Consider the following 17,469-nt stretch of genomic DNA (forward strand, 5'->3'; position numbering starts at 1 on the left):
CCTCACAGATGGTACCTCGCTTCTCCGAAAAAAAACGAATAATATCGTGGTGGGTGCTTCCCAACTTCCCAATTATTATGACTTGTGGCGTAGTTGGTACGTTGCTAATGTACTTGTATTAGTCGCCACAAGAGAGTTTATTACGGGCTCTAGAAATTCCGCTCTTCCAGCTTTCGCTGTGACTGTGCTGCGCTTTCCGCACAGGCCTGGCGTTTTTTTTTTTTTTTTTTGTGGAACATATTTTACAATACCCATTATCAACGCATTGCATTAGGCAAGAATACGAATGTTACAATAGGAGCATGGTATGGTCAGAGAATGATGAAATATGCTCGTTCCCAAGTAGCCGAGCGAGAACTCGCACTGCCTTCAGTGATATTGTTTTTGCGAAAACTGTGCAGTACCCAACTAGCGAACAGATGAGCATAGAACCGTTGGCTTTGCGATTCCTTCTAACAGCACATTCCGAGTAAATCGGGTAAAAAGAACTTCAGATACTGCATGCATACGTTACCCTGCATTAGTTCCGGTTAGACGCAGTTCCTATGAATAGAGCAGCTTTCTCAGATTTTCAAGCTGCTTTCCTGGCATTGCTATTCGCTTCATATGTAGGTGAGTACCATATCACCAGAATCATTGTTACGGAGTGTAACATTTTTGTTTTGCCCTGGCTACTCTCGAATCACAACGCACCTCGTTGATCACCATCAGCTGCCTCTCTTGGTCCCTTGATTCCGTTTATTCGTTTATTAGTACCTCAAATCTCCCGAGGGAAATTGCATGAGGGCTGGGCAAGAAAACATGATAGATAAAAAGAAAGCAAAAAAAGCAAAAGCAGCACCTACAATAACAAAAAAATAGAAAAACAGCAGTACATCATATTTCGAAGGATACAATATGGCTTTTTACTTCAGTTTTAAATTGCGCAAATTGAGATGACCTGGCGATGTCGGCGGTAAGGTCATTCCAATCTCGCGAGTCCGACTTTTTGTGCCGCAATGCTACTGGATAAACACAGGAAGCTGCTACCGCTCGGACACAAGCATTGCTTCGAGCCTATTTTGGTGCCGGCAGAAAAAGTTGGACTGGCAAGACCTGTTGCAAGAAAGATAGCCGATGGTGATCAAACAAGGTGCGTTGCAGAGTGCGCAGGTGTATGCGCTGGGTCAGTAACAAGGGCAAAAAACCTTCCGGGGTAAAAAGCACCGCCGATGTCGATTTCCTTGTTAGGAAGCACTTGCGAGTGGCCGTTTCGGACAAACAAGGCTCTTTTGTTGCGGTGCCACGAGGAATGTTTCGTGAAAAAGCGAGTTTGGCAATTGAAAAACACTTCGAGGAAATGAACATTAGCGCCGTAAAGGTGATGGAAAAAGCGGCAGCCTTACTGGATAACCTTATTATGTATAAGTTTTCTAAGAGTGTTAAAAGTCTAAGGAGTTGCAGTTACAGATCTTCTTCACGGTAAAGACCCACAAGGCTTAAGTACCTTTCAGAGTGGTAGCACCAGAATGACATACGTGGCAACGCGAAGTCACGGTTTTTACAACACCACTTTGCTTCGCTCAAAGTTGAGGTCCCCTTGCTTGCACCCAATTCGGACAGTGTCGGCAACTTTCTGCCTTGCATGATCCTAGGGGCTGCGCAGGCTTTAGTGCGGGTATCGTAGACCTGTTTTACTCCCTGCCACATAGTGAGCTGTTGCGCAGTGTTTAAGTCCTGTATTGTTGAAGAAAATTATGAGTTCTTCTTTGTAAAGAATTGCGGCCTTAACGTAGAAAGCTGTCTAGAGTTGTCTTGCTACCTTCAGTCAAGAGTGGTGGGATGGAAGAACAATGTGTGTATTCAAGGCCCCGGAATTTCCATCGGGTCAAACGTGGTGCCCTTCCCGAGCAACATTTTTCTGGCTGTAATGGATAAGGCTTTGGAGCTTGGATGCATGCGCATAGTCATCAAGTTGTTTCGTTATGCGCACGACTTTATTGTATTCGTTGGCAGAGGAGACAGCCCAAGCAAAGTAGCGGATGTGCTGAAGATTCTTAAGGAAGTTGGCTAGGGTGTGAAGTTCAGGCTTGAGATAGCCAATAGTGAACTTGAATGCCTCGAATTGAGGCTACGGTTTCTGAAAGATCATGTTTGCTGTCAATATTTCTCCCGCTCTTCCAAACATCAGTTAGACTGCAGCTCCGACCATTCCAACCAAGACAAACGCGTGATAGGCATGCCCAGTCTGAGGTCAGCTTTAGTGATGTGTTGTCCACACACAGCTAAACTCTCGTCAGGTAACCAGACTTCAAGAAGCGGCGTACCAGTATATAATGTTTCCAGGTTGTAAAATAGCTGGTCAGATGGGTGAAAGGCTTCCGATAAGAAAAAGAATTATAGGAAGGAAAGAGCCTTGTGGTTATGCCTTATGTCCATTAGTTTTCGCATGGGCTCAAAAAATGCGACGGGTCGGTATAGTGTGTAAGTTGTCCTTTTACGCTCCGGGTGAATTGTGTTCTACTTGCCCGGCTATTGAGAGGCACGTAAGCGGAAAGGGCACGCATTGCAAATCAGAGCGTAAGGTGAAACATGCAAACCAATATGTGAATTGCAATATGAACGTTGCGTACTCCTTTCCACTCTCTCGTGGCCGCGTATAAATAGGGCAAACGGGCCGCTGCGTCAATGTCAGGCGTACAGACCATCTTTTGTCTGAATAAATAACAAGTATGCATATATGCCTACCCATTGCGCCTAATGCAAGTGCTCGCTAATTTTGGGAAAACAATTTTGTACAGTCATAAAGATTTTGGAACACGACGTTCGTGATAGAGGCAGCACACTTGTGCTAAGATGAGCAATGCATAAGCCAGCCTTCAGTTGCCCTATCATCACAAGAAATGACATTATGTTAGCATTTGTCGCTAGAATTTGCTTTCTGCACGTTTTTGATATTTCCCTTGTCGCGTGTTTCGGGCCTATGTATGTTCCGTTTCTTCTGTTAATAGTATTTAGTTGAGAGTCAGCGCTTGTCCTGTTTCTTCTAAGTTTATTTCGCTGTGTCTGCGCTTTATTTAGAGACTGGGGATGAAGTAGCTCCTTGAATACTGAAGTAACTGCTATATTAAAAACGTTTATTATAACTTGCTGAGTCATAGGAGTACATATCTAATGTTTTTTCGACTGTTGTAAAAGTGGAACCTACACTGGAACCAAAATTGACGTTAAGCCGACATGAAGTCTCTATCGAAGGAGTACACAAGTAATGTTTATTACATTGTTATAAAATTAGATAACCAGCAGTGCAACCACAATTGACGTTGCACCGACATGATTCTTGCGCATAAGGTCTTTTTCCAAAGGAGTTTCAAGACCGGACGCGGCTCTGTGCTAGAGCGCTTGATTGCCACGCATAGTTCCCGGGCTCGATTCCTGCTGGGATCCTCATTTTAAGTGCGAATGCACTTTATAAGCGACCCTGAATCCGCCGTCCCATAGCAACGGCGCGAGCAGCGGAGAGGAGCGTCTGTAGCAACGGCGCAGCGACGTCACGCCCCACGTGACTGCGCGCGCTCCGCCCTCCGCTCCGTGGCTGCGCGCGCCCCGCGCATTGCCTGTGGTGATGAAGGCCGGCGGCGAGACGCCGAACGAAAGCGTGCGAAGCGAGCCGAGCACCCCGAAGCCGATCTGGCGCGGGGACGCGCGATGCGTGAGCGAGCGCGGGCCCTCGAATTCGATCGGCCGGACGCGCGCTTCAAGCGAGACTTCCTGGACCGCAGCTTCGGATATAGCTGCGCGGTGTGCGATCGTCTGTGGTTCGACAACAACCTGAGCCCCATCTCGGGCGCGCGCAACGCCGCCAACAAGTTGAACGCGTTGCGGGTTCTTTGGAACGAGTTCGGAAGACAGATCATCATCATCAGTAAAAGTGCTTTGCACTTAAAAACGGCCAGACCTCCGTGGGTCGGCTGGCGCGTGCTCTCTCGCTGCCGTCTCCTTCGCTCGGCTCTGCAGTTTAGTCGCGCGCGCCCCCTCATAGCATCACCCCGTGCTTCGCACTTCCTCATTCTCCCCTTCGGGGAAATGCGGTTTTTTTATTCTTTGCATTCTTCGGGTCAACGCGCATGATACCACGTTTTCTTGACGCGCTCCCTTTTAAATTACTAATGCCTGTTCTCGTCGCCATTCCTGGGTATTCCATTAGCCCAGTTGCACTTATTTGAATAATTTGGAGATTACGTTAAAGTATTTACGGACGCATCTGTACGCAGCGACGGCCTCGGTGCTTCTGCAGCTTTCTTTTGTCCTTCGACAGACATAAGACAAGTGTTTAAAATACCTCACCCATCATCATCAGTGACTGTGGAACCAGCAGCGAATGATGTCGCCCTTAAGTACGTGCAAGAAGGATTGCCTACATCCAAAGTCGTCATCCTTACGGACTCTCGTGGTGCTCTTAGTAGGTTCACTAGAAAAGAGGCCGACAGACCTATTCTATGCAGTATCATAGAATCTGCTGACAAAATTCTCTCACTGTGGGGTATCCCTAGCGCCCCACTGGATGCCTTCGCACGTGGGCATTGCTGAAAATGAAGAGGCTGATCGCCTCGCTTCATCTTGTAATCATTATGACTGTGACTGCCCGGAAATTTCGTCTATGATGGACAACGCTCGTCTGCTTATACGCCGCCACCTCTTAAAGCAGCACCCAGACCAGCGTGTCGCGAACGGATCGTTCCGTCCCCGCGTTGGTGGTCGTGGCTTGCCTTGTCGTTCCAGAGCGCTGCTATCATAAACTAAGAGTCGGCTCAGTATTGGTGCGCGAACGCTTATACCATCAAGTACGTGTGAATAGTCCGTTGTGTGCAGCTTGTGTCTCCTGTGTAAAACTGTTCCGCGTTTGTTACGCAGCGGGCTTTGCTGATTAAGGAATATATTTTCCTCGGATATAAATGCGCGACCATTGAGGATTACCTCTGTCCGAGAGGTTGTGTATCTCGACGCGACCAGAGCCATTGAGCTCTGCTGACCTTTGTGGACCAAACAGATCCGACCACCCGTTTATAAGCGTTCCTTTTTTTGTGTGTGCGTTTACCTATTTTTGGCCAAGTCTTCGTCAATCTTTTTCCTTTACTTTCCTATCTCTTGTCCTCTTTTTCTCCTCCTAACTTCCTTTCCTCTGTCTCTTCCCTCGTCCCGAAAGAGTAGGCAGGCATTGTGCCCCTCCTGGTGGCAGATGCTAGCATGCTCTCTCCCTCTTTTCGCCTTGTCCTTGTGTATCTATGTATACAAATCAAATAAATAAATAAATACATATAAACCGTCAATCAACGGTGGCGCAAACCTGCATGCCATAGCCCACCGTAAAGTGCTGCGTGCCACATGTGACAGGAAGAAAGGGTTTCATGACGTACACATCACGATTTCCACGTTATTCATGTGATGACCAGACAGTCATGTTCGTCATACTCTCATACCCTCCTTTGCTAGTTCTGGTCGATATCAAGTTAAGGAGCCAACCACGAGAGTGCCCAGACGTAGGCGGATAGACAGATAGATAGATAGATAGATAGATAGATAGATAGATAGATAGATAGATAGATAGATAGATAGATAGATAGATAGATAGATAGATAGATAGATAGATAGATAGATAGATAGATAGATAGATAGATAGATAGATAGATAGATAGATAGATAGATAGATAGATAGATAGATAGATAGATAGATAGATAGATAGATAGATAGATAGATAGATAGATAGATAGATAGATAGATAGATAGATAGATAGATAGATAGATAGATAGATAGATAGATAGATAGATAGATAGATGTGAATGCGGACACTTCAGGAAGAGAAGCGGTGTTCGCGCAGTATGCTTCCTAAACGCGAAGCGATGAGAACACAGTGCGTAGAAGGGCATAAAAGGGCATACGTTTTGTGATATCTGCTGAGACAGCGCGCTCGGGACAGCGCCGTTATGGTCGAAACTCACACTTGCTGCTCGACCGACGCAGCTACCCCCCCCCCCCTTCCTTCCTAAAGCGACCATGCACCTTCGCCCGAGGAAAGACGGGCGGGGCGTTTGCTCTCTGTTTGAGGACTGATAGACGGCAGGCCTCGCGCGCGCGGCGATGTTATCGCATGCGCGTGCGATGTAAATTGCCAGCTCATTTGATCTCTGCTTCAACCGCGTTCGTCGCCGCCATTCGCGCGCTTTCACCCGCAAGTAGAACATACAAATGGTGGGTGAATGCTATCGATTTGGACTTCATACCGAACATGACGGCGACGGCAAGAACGCGTCGATAGTGTCCATATAATTGCTATCGCAATATTAAGGGTAAAGAGCTTGCGCTGTAGGCGCAGGGACTTAATCACAGCGGCGCTGGAGGTTTAGCTAGTCACTGCCTGGTTTAATCTGAAATACGCATTTTAGAATTATTCAGCATCATTAGGCTGCATGAAACTGAATTACCTCGGGTGAGCTTTGTTCGATCACACACAAGTTGTCCTTATTTGGAATAGGATTAGATAACACTAATTAGTCTTAACTGCGATAAATCGCTTTAATTTGGTCTGGCTCGGTCAGTAGCAATTAGTATTTTCCCGAGCTTGGCTTCACTCGCCTCATTGGGAATTCGACTTCGATTGCTTAGAATAATAGAGCTCATTTAGGTCTGGCTTAGTTAGACCTAATTACGTTCGGCCTAAGTACGCAATACCATGCTTATCTATGCTTAATTAGATTTGACTATACCAACCTTGGCTCAACCAGGGTTATCTACGCTTAACTTGGCTTAATTCGGTAGCGGCAAGCTGGCAATGATTATAGTTTTTTGCTGACACCACACGGCATAACGTAAACCTTAACAGCCCCGCTGTAAAAGTGTGGTTGATTTTGATGACCTGGGATTCGAACACACGACCTCTCGGTCCGGGACGACAGCTGCCGGGCGCTCTACTCACTGTGGTACCGACGCACATACATGAGGCTTCACAAACGTGCCTATATGTCGCACCTTCTCCCTCTCACAGTGATCTTGGTTGGCGGGAGCGATGTCTTGGAGCGCTGAAGTCAGGTACTGCCTCGTGACATGAACGAGCGCCGTGACGGAGCGCTTTGGTAGCTTCAGCGCAACGGAGGGTTTCATGGTATTAGAGAGTATGAGAATTGGGTGCCCAAGACACTGGGTCCCCAAGCTGCGTTGAGTAGCCGCCGAGCTTGAGAATTGCGTCAAACGCAACCTGCGTTGGGTCAAACGCACGGGGCGCCACACGTGGCGAAATTAAAATCATGCGAGATGCGGGTCATACTGCGTCGGGGCGCGCGCTGCGTCTGCGTCGTATCTAGTGTGCCTCGATGTGTGCGCGCAACAAAACGCGCATCAAGGTACCCTAGTCGTATCGCTGGTGACCCAGACACTTTGAGGAGCTACGCTAGTTTTCTATTAGGGGCGAAGCTCCTTAAGGCGGCACCCATTCGTCCCTCGTAGTCGTCGTCGTCGTAGTAGTAGCAGTAGTAGTAGTCGTAGTCCGTAACAAGTCTTACGCTTTGGCCTCCAAGGTGGTACCGGTGGGAGATTTTTCCTGTGCGTTGTTGAACAATAAAAAATTCGCAGCGTGCGCGTTAACTAAAAGCCGAATTCTTCTGTCTCTCATTCCCCATTAGCAGCCATTGGCATGTTCCAGTAGGAAACGTTAGTAGAAGTAGAAGTGTAAGTGTTAGCTAAAAGCCGACTTCTTCTGTCTCTCATTCCCATTAGCAGCCATTGTTTACCTCCAAAGTAGTGCCTGGTGAGATTTCTCCTGTCCGTGATTAAACAATAAAAATTTTGTTCAAAACGCCGTTGATTGATGAAATAAACCAACGAAAGACGCCAGATGTTTTGTAAAAGCAAAACGAAAGAACGCCAGATGTTTCTAAAGCAAAACGAAAAGACGCCAGCTGCTTAACAAAAGACGCCAGATTTTTCGAAAGCAATGGTTTTCTAAACAGTGAAAATTCACAGCGTACATGTAAAATTAAAGTGAGCTGCAAGTCGTCATAACTCATCTAACCTTTAGTATAAACGCGCCCGATCTCACGTCGGTGATGATGTACTGGGCAGAATTCACGGAAGATTCACGGTTTACCGATGAACCTCCGCAGCTTCGCCCCCTCATCATCATTCACTCCGTGGATATGCTGTGATTTTTTTTTTGGGGGGGTCTTGAGTCAATACCAGTGCAAGAGCCCAAGATTGATTTGGGTTCTGCGCATGCGCCCTGGCGACTCGCGAACTTCCTGGGTCCCCAAGCTCTTTGGGGCTCCAATTCTCAAACTCTATAATTGCAGCAAACTGTACGGACGGTGCGATGCACCGCACGCGATGATTCAGTTCGGTGACGACGCACTACGCGCTTTGCCTTTCGTGTCGTGTAAGCGTGGCTCCTAGTCTCAAGAGTAGTGCACTTCCACATGCACCAACGGCGTCTCTATACCGCCTGCTGCTTGGAGCGCGATAGCTAATCCTGCGTCAATAAGCGCCACAGAAAGGACGACTTCGACGGGTGAGTGTGGTTCAGTGAGAGCTTTGGTGCAGCGAGAGACACCCCAGCCGGAAGCGGAATGCCATCCAGCGTTCACGGCTCAAGCTACGAACTCTGCCTCTCGGCTTCCTGAACCGATGTGTGATATATGCATCAACACAGGCGTACGTTACTCACGTGGTAGAAAGCGCAAGCATCGGCGTTTCTCTGAAATAAAGACGCTTTGAATTAGTGCTTATTGAGTACCAGCGTTTAATAATTTTTGGTTGATGCCATCTTAGCACGGGATGCGTCATATTCTATGTCCAGGGCACGGTGGACCAGGTGTATGCTAACTATTTCAGCTATCTGAATGGCTAAATCGTGACCGCGGACGTTGATCACGATCATGGACGTTAGTCGTCTGGATGGGGACGTGCCACTACATGTCAACGTGTGTCCATTCACGTGAAACGGTGCTACAGCTTCCAACGCAAGTAGACATTGTGCAAGCTCACAGACATCTATGTACCTTAGCACGCTACTTGTGAAGACATGGTTCACTTTCGTGTCATACGAATTCTTATAATGGAGGAACCAAGCATGTTTGTTTGCTTGTTTGTTAGTTTGTATATTTGCTTGCGTGCTTGTTTGTTTGTGATACGCTAGGTGCATGTTAAAGAACGGTTGCATTGACATATTCTCTAATATCGAAAATTATTTTGTTCCATGGGTAGTGTGCATCGTATGGAGCCACGGACTGAAAAAGCGTCTCGCGTCCGTACCAAATACCCGCGGCTGAGTTAAGCCAGCGGGCGGACGACATCTCAGAACAGACAGCAGCGCCGCCACATCGCCCTGAAAAAATGTTGCCTCCCCGGCGGTCCGATGTTAACACCTCCCCCTCTAGACATCATTGAGACCCAGCAGAATACACTTGTTTTGTGCATTACTGAATGTGCTTAAATCAATCTGTCGACTAAAGTGGTTCAGCCGCTGTCCGCTGTTTTTACCAAAGCGAGTGGAGTATGGCGTGCTTATTTCTATAGAGAATTGTCACAACGCGTGAAAGACTTTTCACGCCAATGTTATTGCTGGCTGGTAGTTAGTAATGTTGCCCTACCACTGAGTTGCTGATTCTTCCTTTCATTTTTAGGCTCAGCGCTATGCGATCACGTGCAATGGCATATTGAGATAGGCCTTCTCTTGGACACAAATTATCACCCTCATCCCCCTTCAACACAAAGGACTACACATGAGTATTACGAAGAATTGTTTTACTCAGTAAGTTGTGTGTGCACGTATAATGTCGCGGATGTATTGTGCAATGATATACTGAATACTGAATTGTCGGAAATGGAATTAGTCATTTGCGTACTTCCATATTCACATTAGCTTGCAGGCTATTTGTAAGAGCGCGCAGTGGTCGCCACAAGCATATCGTAAGGGCTTATGGCGTCATTCATATACGGATACATCAAGAATTGCGTCACAAAATTCGGAAAAGTTAGGAGAATGGCATATCTCCTCGCCAGGCTTACAATTACTTTTTATGGCGGCACGAAATGTAATATCATTGCAGGTATTACTTACAATGTTAATTATTATAGTGAGAAACTTCACTTCTTCAATTAGTAGAGATACTCGGCAGCATAAAATGGGACTCTTGAAGTCATTCCTGCAAATAACCCACCCCACATTCTATTTCCAAAAAGCGAGCACTGTTGACTTTTGTGGAGCCATGAATTTCGACCTTATTCACCGGCGCAACTGGAACCGCAGTGCCTAAGTAGAGTGTACTATGATAGGTGACGGCTCGGAACGAGCTTCAAAAAGTGAAGCCCAAACAGGGTCAAGCCGCTTGTGGCACTGCGATCGGTAGCCTGCAGTGTGTCGTCGTTTAAGGGTTGCGCCCAGCTCCACCAAAGTGGGGCAGTGGTAGAATACCCGCTTCCCGCTCAAAAGACCCGGTTTCGAATCACAGCTGTAGATCGTGGCTTTTAGGGTCGAAGCTCCTTAAAACGGCACCCGTTCGTCCCCGTGGTAGTGCGTAACCAGTCTTAACGCTAGTACCAGATCTTGACCTCCAAGGTGGTGCCGGTCGGAGATTTCTCCTGTACATTGTTGAACAATAAAAAATTCGCAGCGTGCGCGTTATCTAAAAGCCGACTTCTTCTGTCTCTCATTCCCCATTAGCAGCCATTGGCACGTTCCAGTAGGAAACGTTAGTAGAAGTAGAAGTGTAAGTGTTAGCGAAAAGCCGACTTCTTCTGTCTCTCATTCCCCATTAGCAGCCACTGTTTACCTCCAAGGTAGTGCCTGGTGAGATTTCTCCTGTGCGTGATTAAACAATAAAAATTCACAGCGTACATGTAAAATTAAAGTGAGCTGCAAGTCGCCATGACTCTCATCGACCCTTTAGTATAAACCGGCCCGATCTCACGTCGTTGATGATGTACTGGGCGTGAAGCTGCGCGACGACGCCGCCAAGATCCTGCCGTACGAGAGCTTCTCCCCACTCATCATCATTCACCCCGTGGTTATGCTGTGGAATTTTTTAAATTTTTTTCTTTCACTTCTTATAGCTGTATTGGTTTTCCTTTCTTTCTTAAAACTAGCTTGAATTGCCACACATTGCTGCAAAAAGTAACGTGATATTGTTGGCACATTGTGGGCACTCGCATCACGCTGTTAAACAATATCACCGCTTCTAAACATGGGAGCCACAGTGTTCGCGGGACCATTAAATCAATTTGAGGTGGTGTTTGTGGCCATCTACAGCCTTTTGGTTCGACCAATTCTGGGAATTTAAACGTTGCATCGGTGCGCCATGACATGCAATAAACATTCACGTATAGAGCCTCGATCGTTGTGCTCTCGCCTTACCATTCCTAGACCGGCGCTGGTTTCACACACAGAATTGATGCTTTCGTTCTGCCCTTTAAGACATGAAGTTTAGGTTTGAAAGGTCTACATATTGTTAGTAAGCGAGATCTACTTCAAGGGTTCGTATTACATAGCTAACACGCTCTGTGAGTTATTTTGCACAGGCCTCACGAATTATTCTACCTCTGGAGGAATATAAAAGCTCTTCGATGTGCAAACGCACACTTGTTTCTTTGGATAAGGAAGAAAACATGTATAAAAGGTGCATATGCGTCGTAAATCCAGTATCTGAAGGATAATCGGCCATGACACATCCAAATATAGAGTGCTCCCTTCGAAAAATGCCACCTTCGCCTTAGTGCTTCCTATAGGTCTTCCAATCATATTAGGAGATAAAAGTAAAGGCTATGCATAGAAACTCCGAAATTTCAATGCGTCGGAAGTACTTATGTGTGCTGCAAGACGTGCTACTATTGACCGCCTTCAGTTCAAGGAATTAATATTTTTGTACTCGCAGCTATCCAGGCGCCTCTCCCTCCTTGGTAGGGGACGTTTCGTCTTCATCTGGAAAGGCCCTTACAGAGTAAGTTTGTGACGCCCCTCTCAAGCTTGTTCTTTGCTGTTTCGTGCTACCCTGCTATCAGTTAAAAGGCAGATTCACTGTCAAGTGCTGAAGTCATATTTGAAATTTTTTAGCCACTAATAGGCGCTTCCACCCCACGTTGTTCTCAGAGGTAGCCTCAATAAAAACATTTAGAATTGGGGATCCGAGCAGCTTGGAGACCAAAGAAACTTGCGATCATCATGTGCGCAGTCGTAGAGCCCAAACCAGTCTTGGCTTAGGCTATGCGACACGAAAAGTGAAAACTAGCGTGGGTTCTAGCAAGTTTTAGAATTGGGGACCCAGGACACTGGATCCCCAAGCTGCGTTGGGTTCTTCTGTTCGGGGGAGTAGCAGAGTTTGAGAGTTGGGTCAAAATACGGGGTGCTACTCGTGGTGAAATTAGGATGATGCGAGAGGCGGGATGTACTGCGTCATGGCCCGCGCTGCGCCAGTGGTCGTCTCGCTGGCGACCCTAGACGCCTTGGGGGCCCACGCTATTTTTCGATTTTCGGGTCTTGGAACAAGGCGAGCGCAAAGGCCCAAGAGTGGCTCGGGTTCTGCGCATACGCCCTGGCGGCTCGCGAGTTGAGATCTCGAGTCCCCAATTCTTAAACTCTCTACTAAAGGCGTCCTTCTACTAAAGGACGACTCTCTACTAAAGGACGACGCGGACTCAGAGTGGGCCAAGACGCAGTGTGACCCACGGCTTGCATATATTTAAGTTCCCTACTCATGCCACCCGATACCTTGAGCCACCTGCGTTTCATTGAACTCTCAAACTGCGCGGCTCCTCCGAAATCGCGAGCAGCCTATCCATCGCAGCATGGTCAACAAGTGTCTCTGTTCTGTAATTCTAAAACACTCTGCTGAGTATTGTACATACATTCAGTGACATAATTATGAATGGATGTCATGACACAACGTATACGAGAGACGTACGAAAAACCAAGAGACCAAGCCAAGTGCTTCCTTCTTCCGGGTCAAAGAGCTGTCACAATCTTGGTGTGCTCATTCAGACAGGACAGTCCTGTTAGTAGACCCACTGGGATACGCCTTCCTAAATTCTAGTGGAACCGTAGTAGAACAGCAAGTCTCACTCCATCCTGGAATGCCTGAACAAACGGTTGCAGCTATGAAATTCATCTACGGACACGTCTCGGCTCCAATATCTTGATCATTTTAGTAAACTGCTTGGAGCTTGCATGCACGATTTGCCATATCACGTGACTAGAAGGTGGCTAGCAAAACGACACGTCGCCGCCTACGGCAGTCCTGGATCGAGGCCTAGCTCTTCGCTTGTTCAAGTAGCGTGATGTTCAGTGTAACATCGAAGCAAACACATATATAACCCCGCCCCCCCATTTCCCCTGGAAGAAAATTCGGGCTACCCCTTTCGAGTAACCCAAGAGGTTATAGCAATCAGAAAAGAAAAAAAACAACGAAAGAAGAAAGTCACAACTAAATAAGATGTACACTGAAGAATTACAAAAACATTATCAACAACAACAACGTCAGAAGGAAATAACAGTAGTAAGAACACATTGCATGCACATAAAGATTTGCTTATACCCCCGCAAGACACTTGAAATACAAAACAATAATAACGCTAAAAATAAGAAATGAAGGATTGGTCAACACGCCAGTGGCGAAACATCAAGTAGATATACGTTCAATGAAATCTGCGCTTATTAGTTGTGATAAATGCAGGTTATTCCAATCGGTTATGGTGCGCGGAAAGAAAGAAAATCTGAAAAGGTTAGTTCTGGTCTTATATGGTGTTAAATAGAATTCGTGACAATGCCGTGTTCGTCGTGCTGCAAGCGGTGTCACATAAGCCTGTGGGTTGAGAGAGAAAGAGTTGTTTTTAGGTTGGAAAAGAAATTTTAACCTGTGTATTTTCCTTCGAGGCTGAAGTGTCTGGATATTATGTTCTTCCATTAGGCTAGTGTGAGAGTCAGTTATTCTATATTTAGAAAAAATGAACCTAACTGCTCTACGTTGAATCATCTCTAGAGCATTAATGTCAGTTTTTGTGCAGAGACCCATACGATACATGCATATTGTAGTTTCGGTCGGATGAGTGAAGTGTAGGCTAGCATTCTAGTATCATGAGGAGTGTGCTTTAGTTTGTGCCTGAGGATGCAAAGTTTTTTGAAGGAGGAGTTTCATACGTTGGAAATGTGGTTATTCCAACTTAGGTCACTGGTTATCGTGATTCCAAGATATTTATATTGGTTTAATTTGGTGAGCGGTGTAGATCCTGCGTTATAAGCAAACAATATCTTAATTTTTTTGTTATAGACATGTAGACCGTTTTTTCCTTGTTCAATTCCATACCCCATCGCCCGCACCACGACAAGATGTTTTGGAGGTTGGAATTAAGCAATAATTGATCATTAAGAGAACAAACTTCGTTAAACAATATGCAATCGTCTGCGAATAGCCTAATTTGAATAGGGCGACAAATTTCGGTAACGATGTCATTTATATATATTAGGAATAGTAAAGGTCCCAAAACACTACCCTGGGGTACTCCAGACGTTACTGAAAGTTCATTAGAAAAGCAATTACCAATTGACACAAACTGTTTGCGATTACACAGATAAGCTGCTACCCAGATACCTATGTATGCGGGAAGGTTAATTAACTGCAGTTTTTTAATGAGTTTACTGTGAGGAACAAGGTCAAACGCTTTCCTAAAGTCCAGAAATATCACGTCTATTTGGCTTGACTTGTCAAGTGTACTAGCAAAGTAGTGAATAATTGTCGTTAATTGTGTTACAGTCGATAACCCCTTGCGAAAACCATGCTGTTGAGGTAAAAGTACATTGTTATCATTTAGAAACATTGTTATTTCATTACCAATAATATGTTCAACTAATATACAGCATGTGGATGTTAATGAAATGGGTCGATAATTGGTTAGTTGTGCTGCGTCGTCTTTTTCGGAATGGTAACGACAAGCGCAGTTAACCAGTCTGCAGGAAGAATAGCTGACGACTACGAGGAACAAAAATGACTACCAGAAAGGGGGCTAATGCTTCAGCATATCTGCGCAGAAAGGCATTCGGTGAACTGTCTGGTCCTGGAGACGATTTAGTTTTAAGGTTCAGTAACATTGATACCACACCTGGTTCTGAAACAATATCAGTGTTCGAGTCACATGGCAAGCGATGAGGCTTTACAATGGTATCAGAACTAGGAAATGCACTTTGAAAATAATAATTAAAACGCTCTGCGATGCACTGCTTGTCGACGACGATGAGGCCCTCGTGGACGATTTGGTCAATTGAGTTTGTTTTCGTGCTTAGAAAGGACCAAAAGTTTTGGGGTGCCGTGCGAATGAAGTTTTTCAACGTGAGCTGGAAATACCAGCGCTTAGTTAGCCGTACTTCAAGGTTTATTTTTATCTTGCATTTGGTGAATAATCATACGTGAGGCACGCCGTCGCCTTAGGCGCTTTACTTTTCTTTTGAGGTGTAAGGTTTCTGTCGTCATCCAAGGAGTAGTCTTCGATGCTTTTTTTAGTTTTGTTGGGCATAAAGCTGCCAAGAGAGTAAGCAATCATTTGTTTCAACTTATCCCAAAGTACATTAGTATTGTTGTTATGAAAATCATCAAGGCATAGTTGCAGATGATCCAAGACACTTTCCTCTCTGGCACAAGAGAAACCTTTAACAGTGATCGTTTTGCATTTGCTGGTGTTAGGTACCTTCAAAGAAAAAGAACAGTATAGTAGGTTGTGAACAGAAATTTCGGGATCAATCGATACAGAAAATATTTCCAGTGAACGACTTATAAACACAAGCTCTAGTATGGATGCTGACATACCACAGGTGCTCGTTGGCTGTTTAACTACCTGATCCACATTGTGAGATAGGTTGATGTCATGCAAATATTGTAAATGTGAATTATTCGCGGTGCAAAAAAATCCGTTTTCCCAATCGACATCTGGCAGATTAAGATCACCTATAAGAAGAACGTTATGTTTTCGAAAGGCACCATGTGTGTAAAATGATCGCGAAAGAATTCGGGGGTAGAGTCATGTGCTGGATAAACGGCAAAAAGTAACAATGATTTATCCTAGCAAGAAAACTTTATTGAAACGGTTTCTAAGTTATCAGCTTCTGGTAATGGAGTGGCGGTTATAGTGTTTTTTTTTTTTTTCAAGAAAACAGCCACCCCGCCTCCCCTAGTACTTCTGTCACGGCGATATGCCCTATACGACGGAGGAAACACAACTGTATCTTTAATATTATCGTGCAACCAAGTTTCCGTTATGACAACTACATGTGGATTGTTGCTTGAAATAGTAGCCTCGAGGCTTTCTGATTTATTAACGACACTGCGGGCGTTAATGTTTAAAACTCGAAGTTCTTTAGAATCAGGGGAAGCCACCACGGAGGAAAGTCAAGTATTTCTGGAACTATTTTGACGACCGTCGATTTTTACCCTCAAGTTCTTGCTTTCATCCTATGTGAAAAGTTCATTGTAATACGCAGCTTATACTTACGTAGGCTGACTTTCTTGCCTTGCTCTCCATCAGTTTTAGCGCTATCCCACAGCAGTTGGCGTTTCCTTAGTGTATTGCGCGAATAATCGTTCTGAACTGGTATTCGAGTACCCTTTAGCTGATGAGCATTTTTTAAGATGAGCTGTTTTTCATGACATCGTCGAAATAAACGATGACTGGCCTTCTACTAGCCGCGTTACCGAGGCGATGAACTCTACCGACAAATTTGCAATGAACAGCAAGCTTCCCGGAGAAAACTTCTGCAAAAAGCTTATTTTTAAGAATAGTTTCAGCTTCGCCCACATCCTCAGCAGTCCCAAAGACTACTAAATTGGAGCGCCTGCTCCTATCCTCCAGATCAGTCAACTTCGCCTTGAGAAATTTTACAGTACGTTCAAGGTCATCCACGCGCGAGGCCCGTATTTCCAATTCGACGAGTCTGGCTGCCCAATCAGCGATAACTTTTTCCACGTTATTCTGTTGTTCTCTGAGTGCAGTTACGTCCACTGTCAACTTTTTCTGGCCAGACAGCAGCTCCTTCAACATCGACTCGACAGAGGCACCACCACTGTTAGTGGGGCCGGCATTTGACTCGACGTCACCGCACAACAGCAATAAGCGTACACAGTATACATCATAAGCAATAGAAGCACAGCGTTTGGGGCACGGCAAGACCAAATAACCGAGGCAATCACTCCTAATCGTGCTATAGCAGTTACTAACCTGCACGAGGTAGCAAAATGGTTTGAGCCACATGTTCGTCGATGGTCCGCCGTGCCCACAAAAGGCGTAGGTGAGCAGCTGGTGCCCTTTTAACTGATGCGTCGACGTCACGTGGAACATAAGTGACGCCTGGCGCATCGCAAAACAGCGAAGGTGAGGCGTCGAGCCAGCAGTGACGCGACATCGGTGACGTAGTTGTGGACCAAGTGCACGTGGCGAAGTCAGGCAGATACGGCCGATCCATTGC

At 45.8% G+C, this 17,469-nt stretch overlaps 1 protein-coding gene across 8 annotated transcripts in view; it reads left to right on the forward strand.

Moving 5' to 3' along the window:
- Window positions 1-315: 315 nt before the first annotated feature.
- The window catches only part of LOC119374269 (uncharacterized), a 292,758-nt gene continuing 275,604 nt past the window's right edge, over window positions 316-17,469 (forward strand). For 4 of the 8 annotated variants that reach the window (XM_049420340.1, XM_049420341.1, XM_049420339.1 and 1 more), the window contains exons 1-3: window positions 316-612; window positions 9,653-9,780; window positions 11,900-11,965. In XM_049420340.1, coding sequence (XP_049276297.1) covers window positions 546-612; window positions 9,653-9,780; window positions 11,900-11,965 — 261 coding nt within the window. In that variant the 5' untranslated portion in view covers window positions 316-545. The remainder of the gene's footprint in view (window positions 613-9,652; window positions 9,781-11,899; window positions 11,966-17,469) is intronic. The other 4 variants (XM_049420337.1, XM_049420335.1, XM_049420336.1 and 1 more) reach the window with 1 other exon arrangement.

This window comes from Rhipicephalus sanguineus, chromosome 11 (genome assembly GCF_013339695.2).
Source record: "Rhipicephalus sanguineus isolate Rsan-2018 chromosome 11, BIME_Rsan_1.4, whole genome shotgun sequence".
In the NCBI taxonomy this organism is placed as follows: Eukaryota; Metazoa; Arthropoda; class Arachnida; order Ixodida; family Ixodidae; genus Rhipicephalus; species Rhipicephalus sanguineus.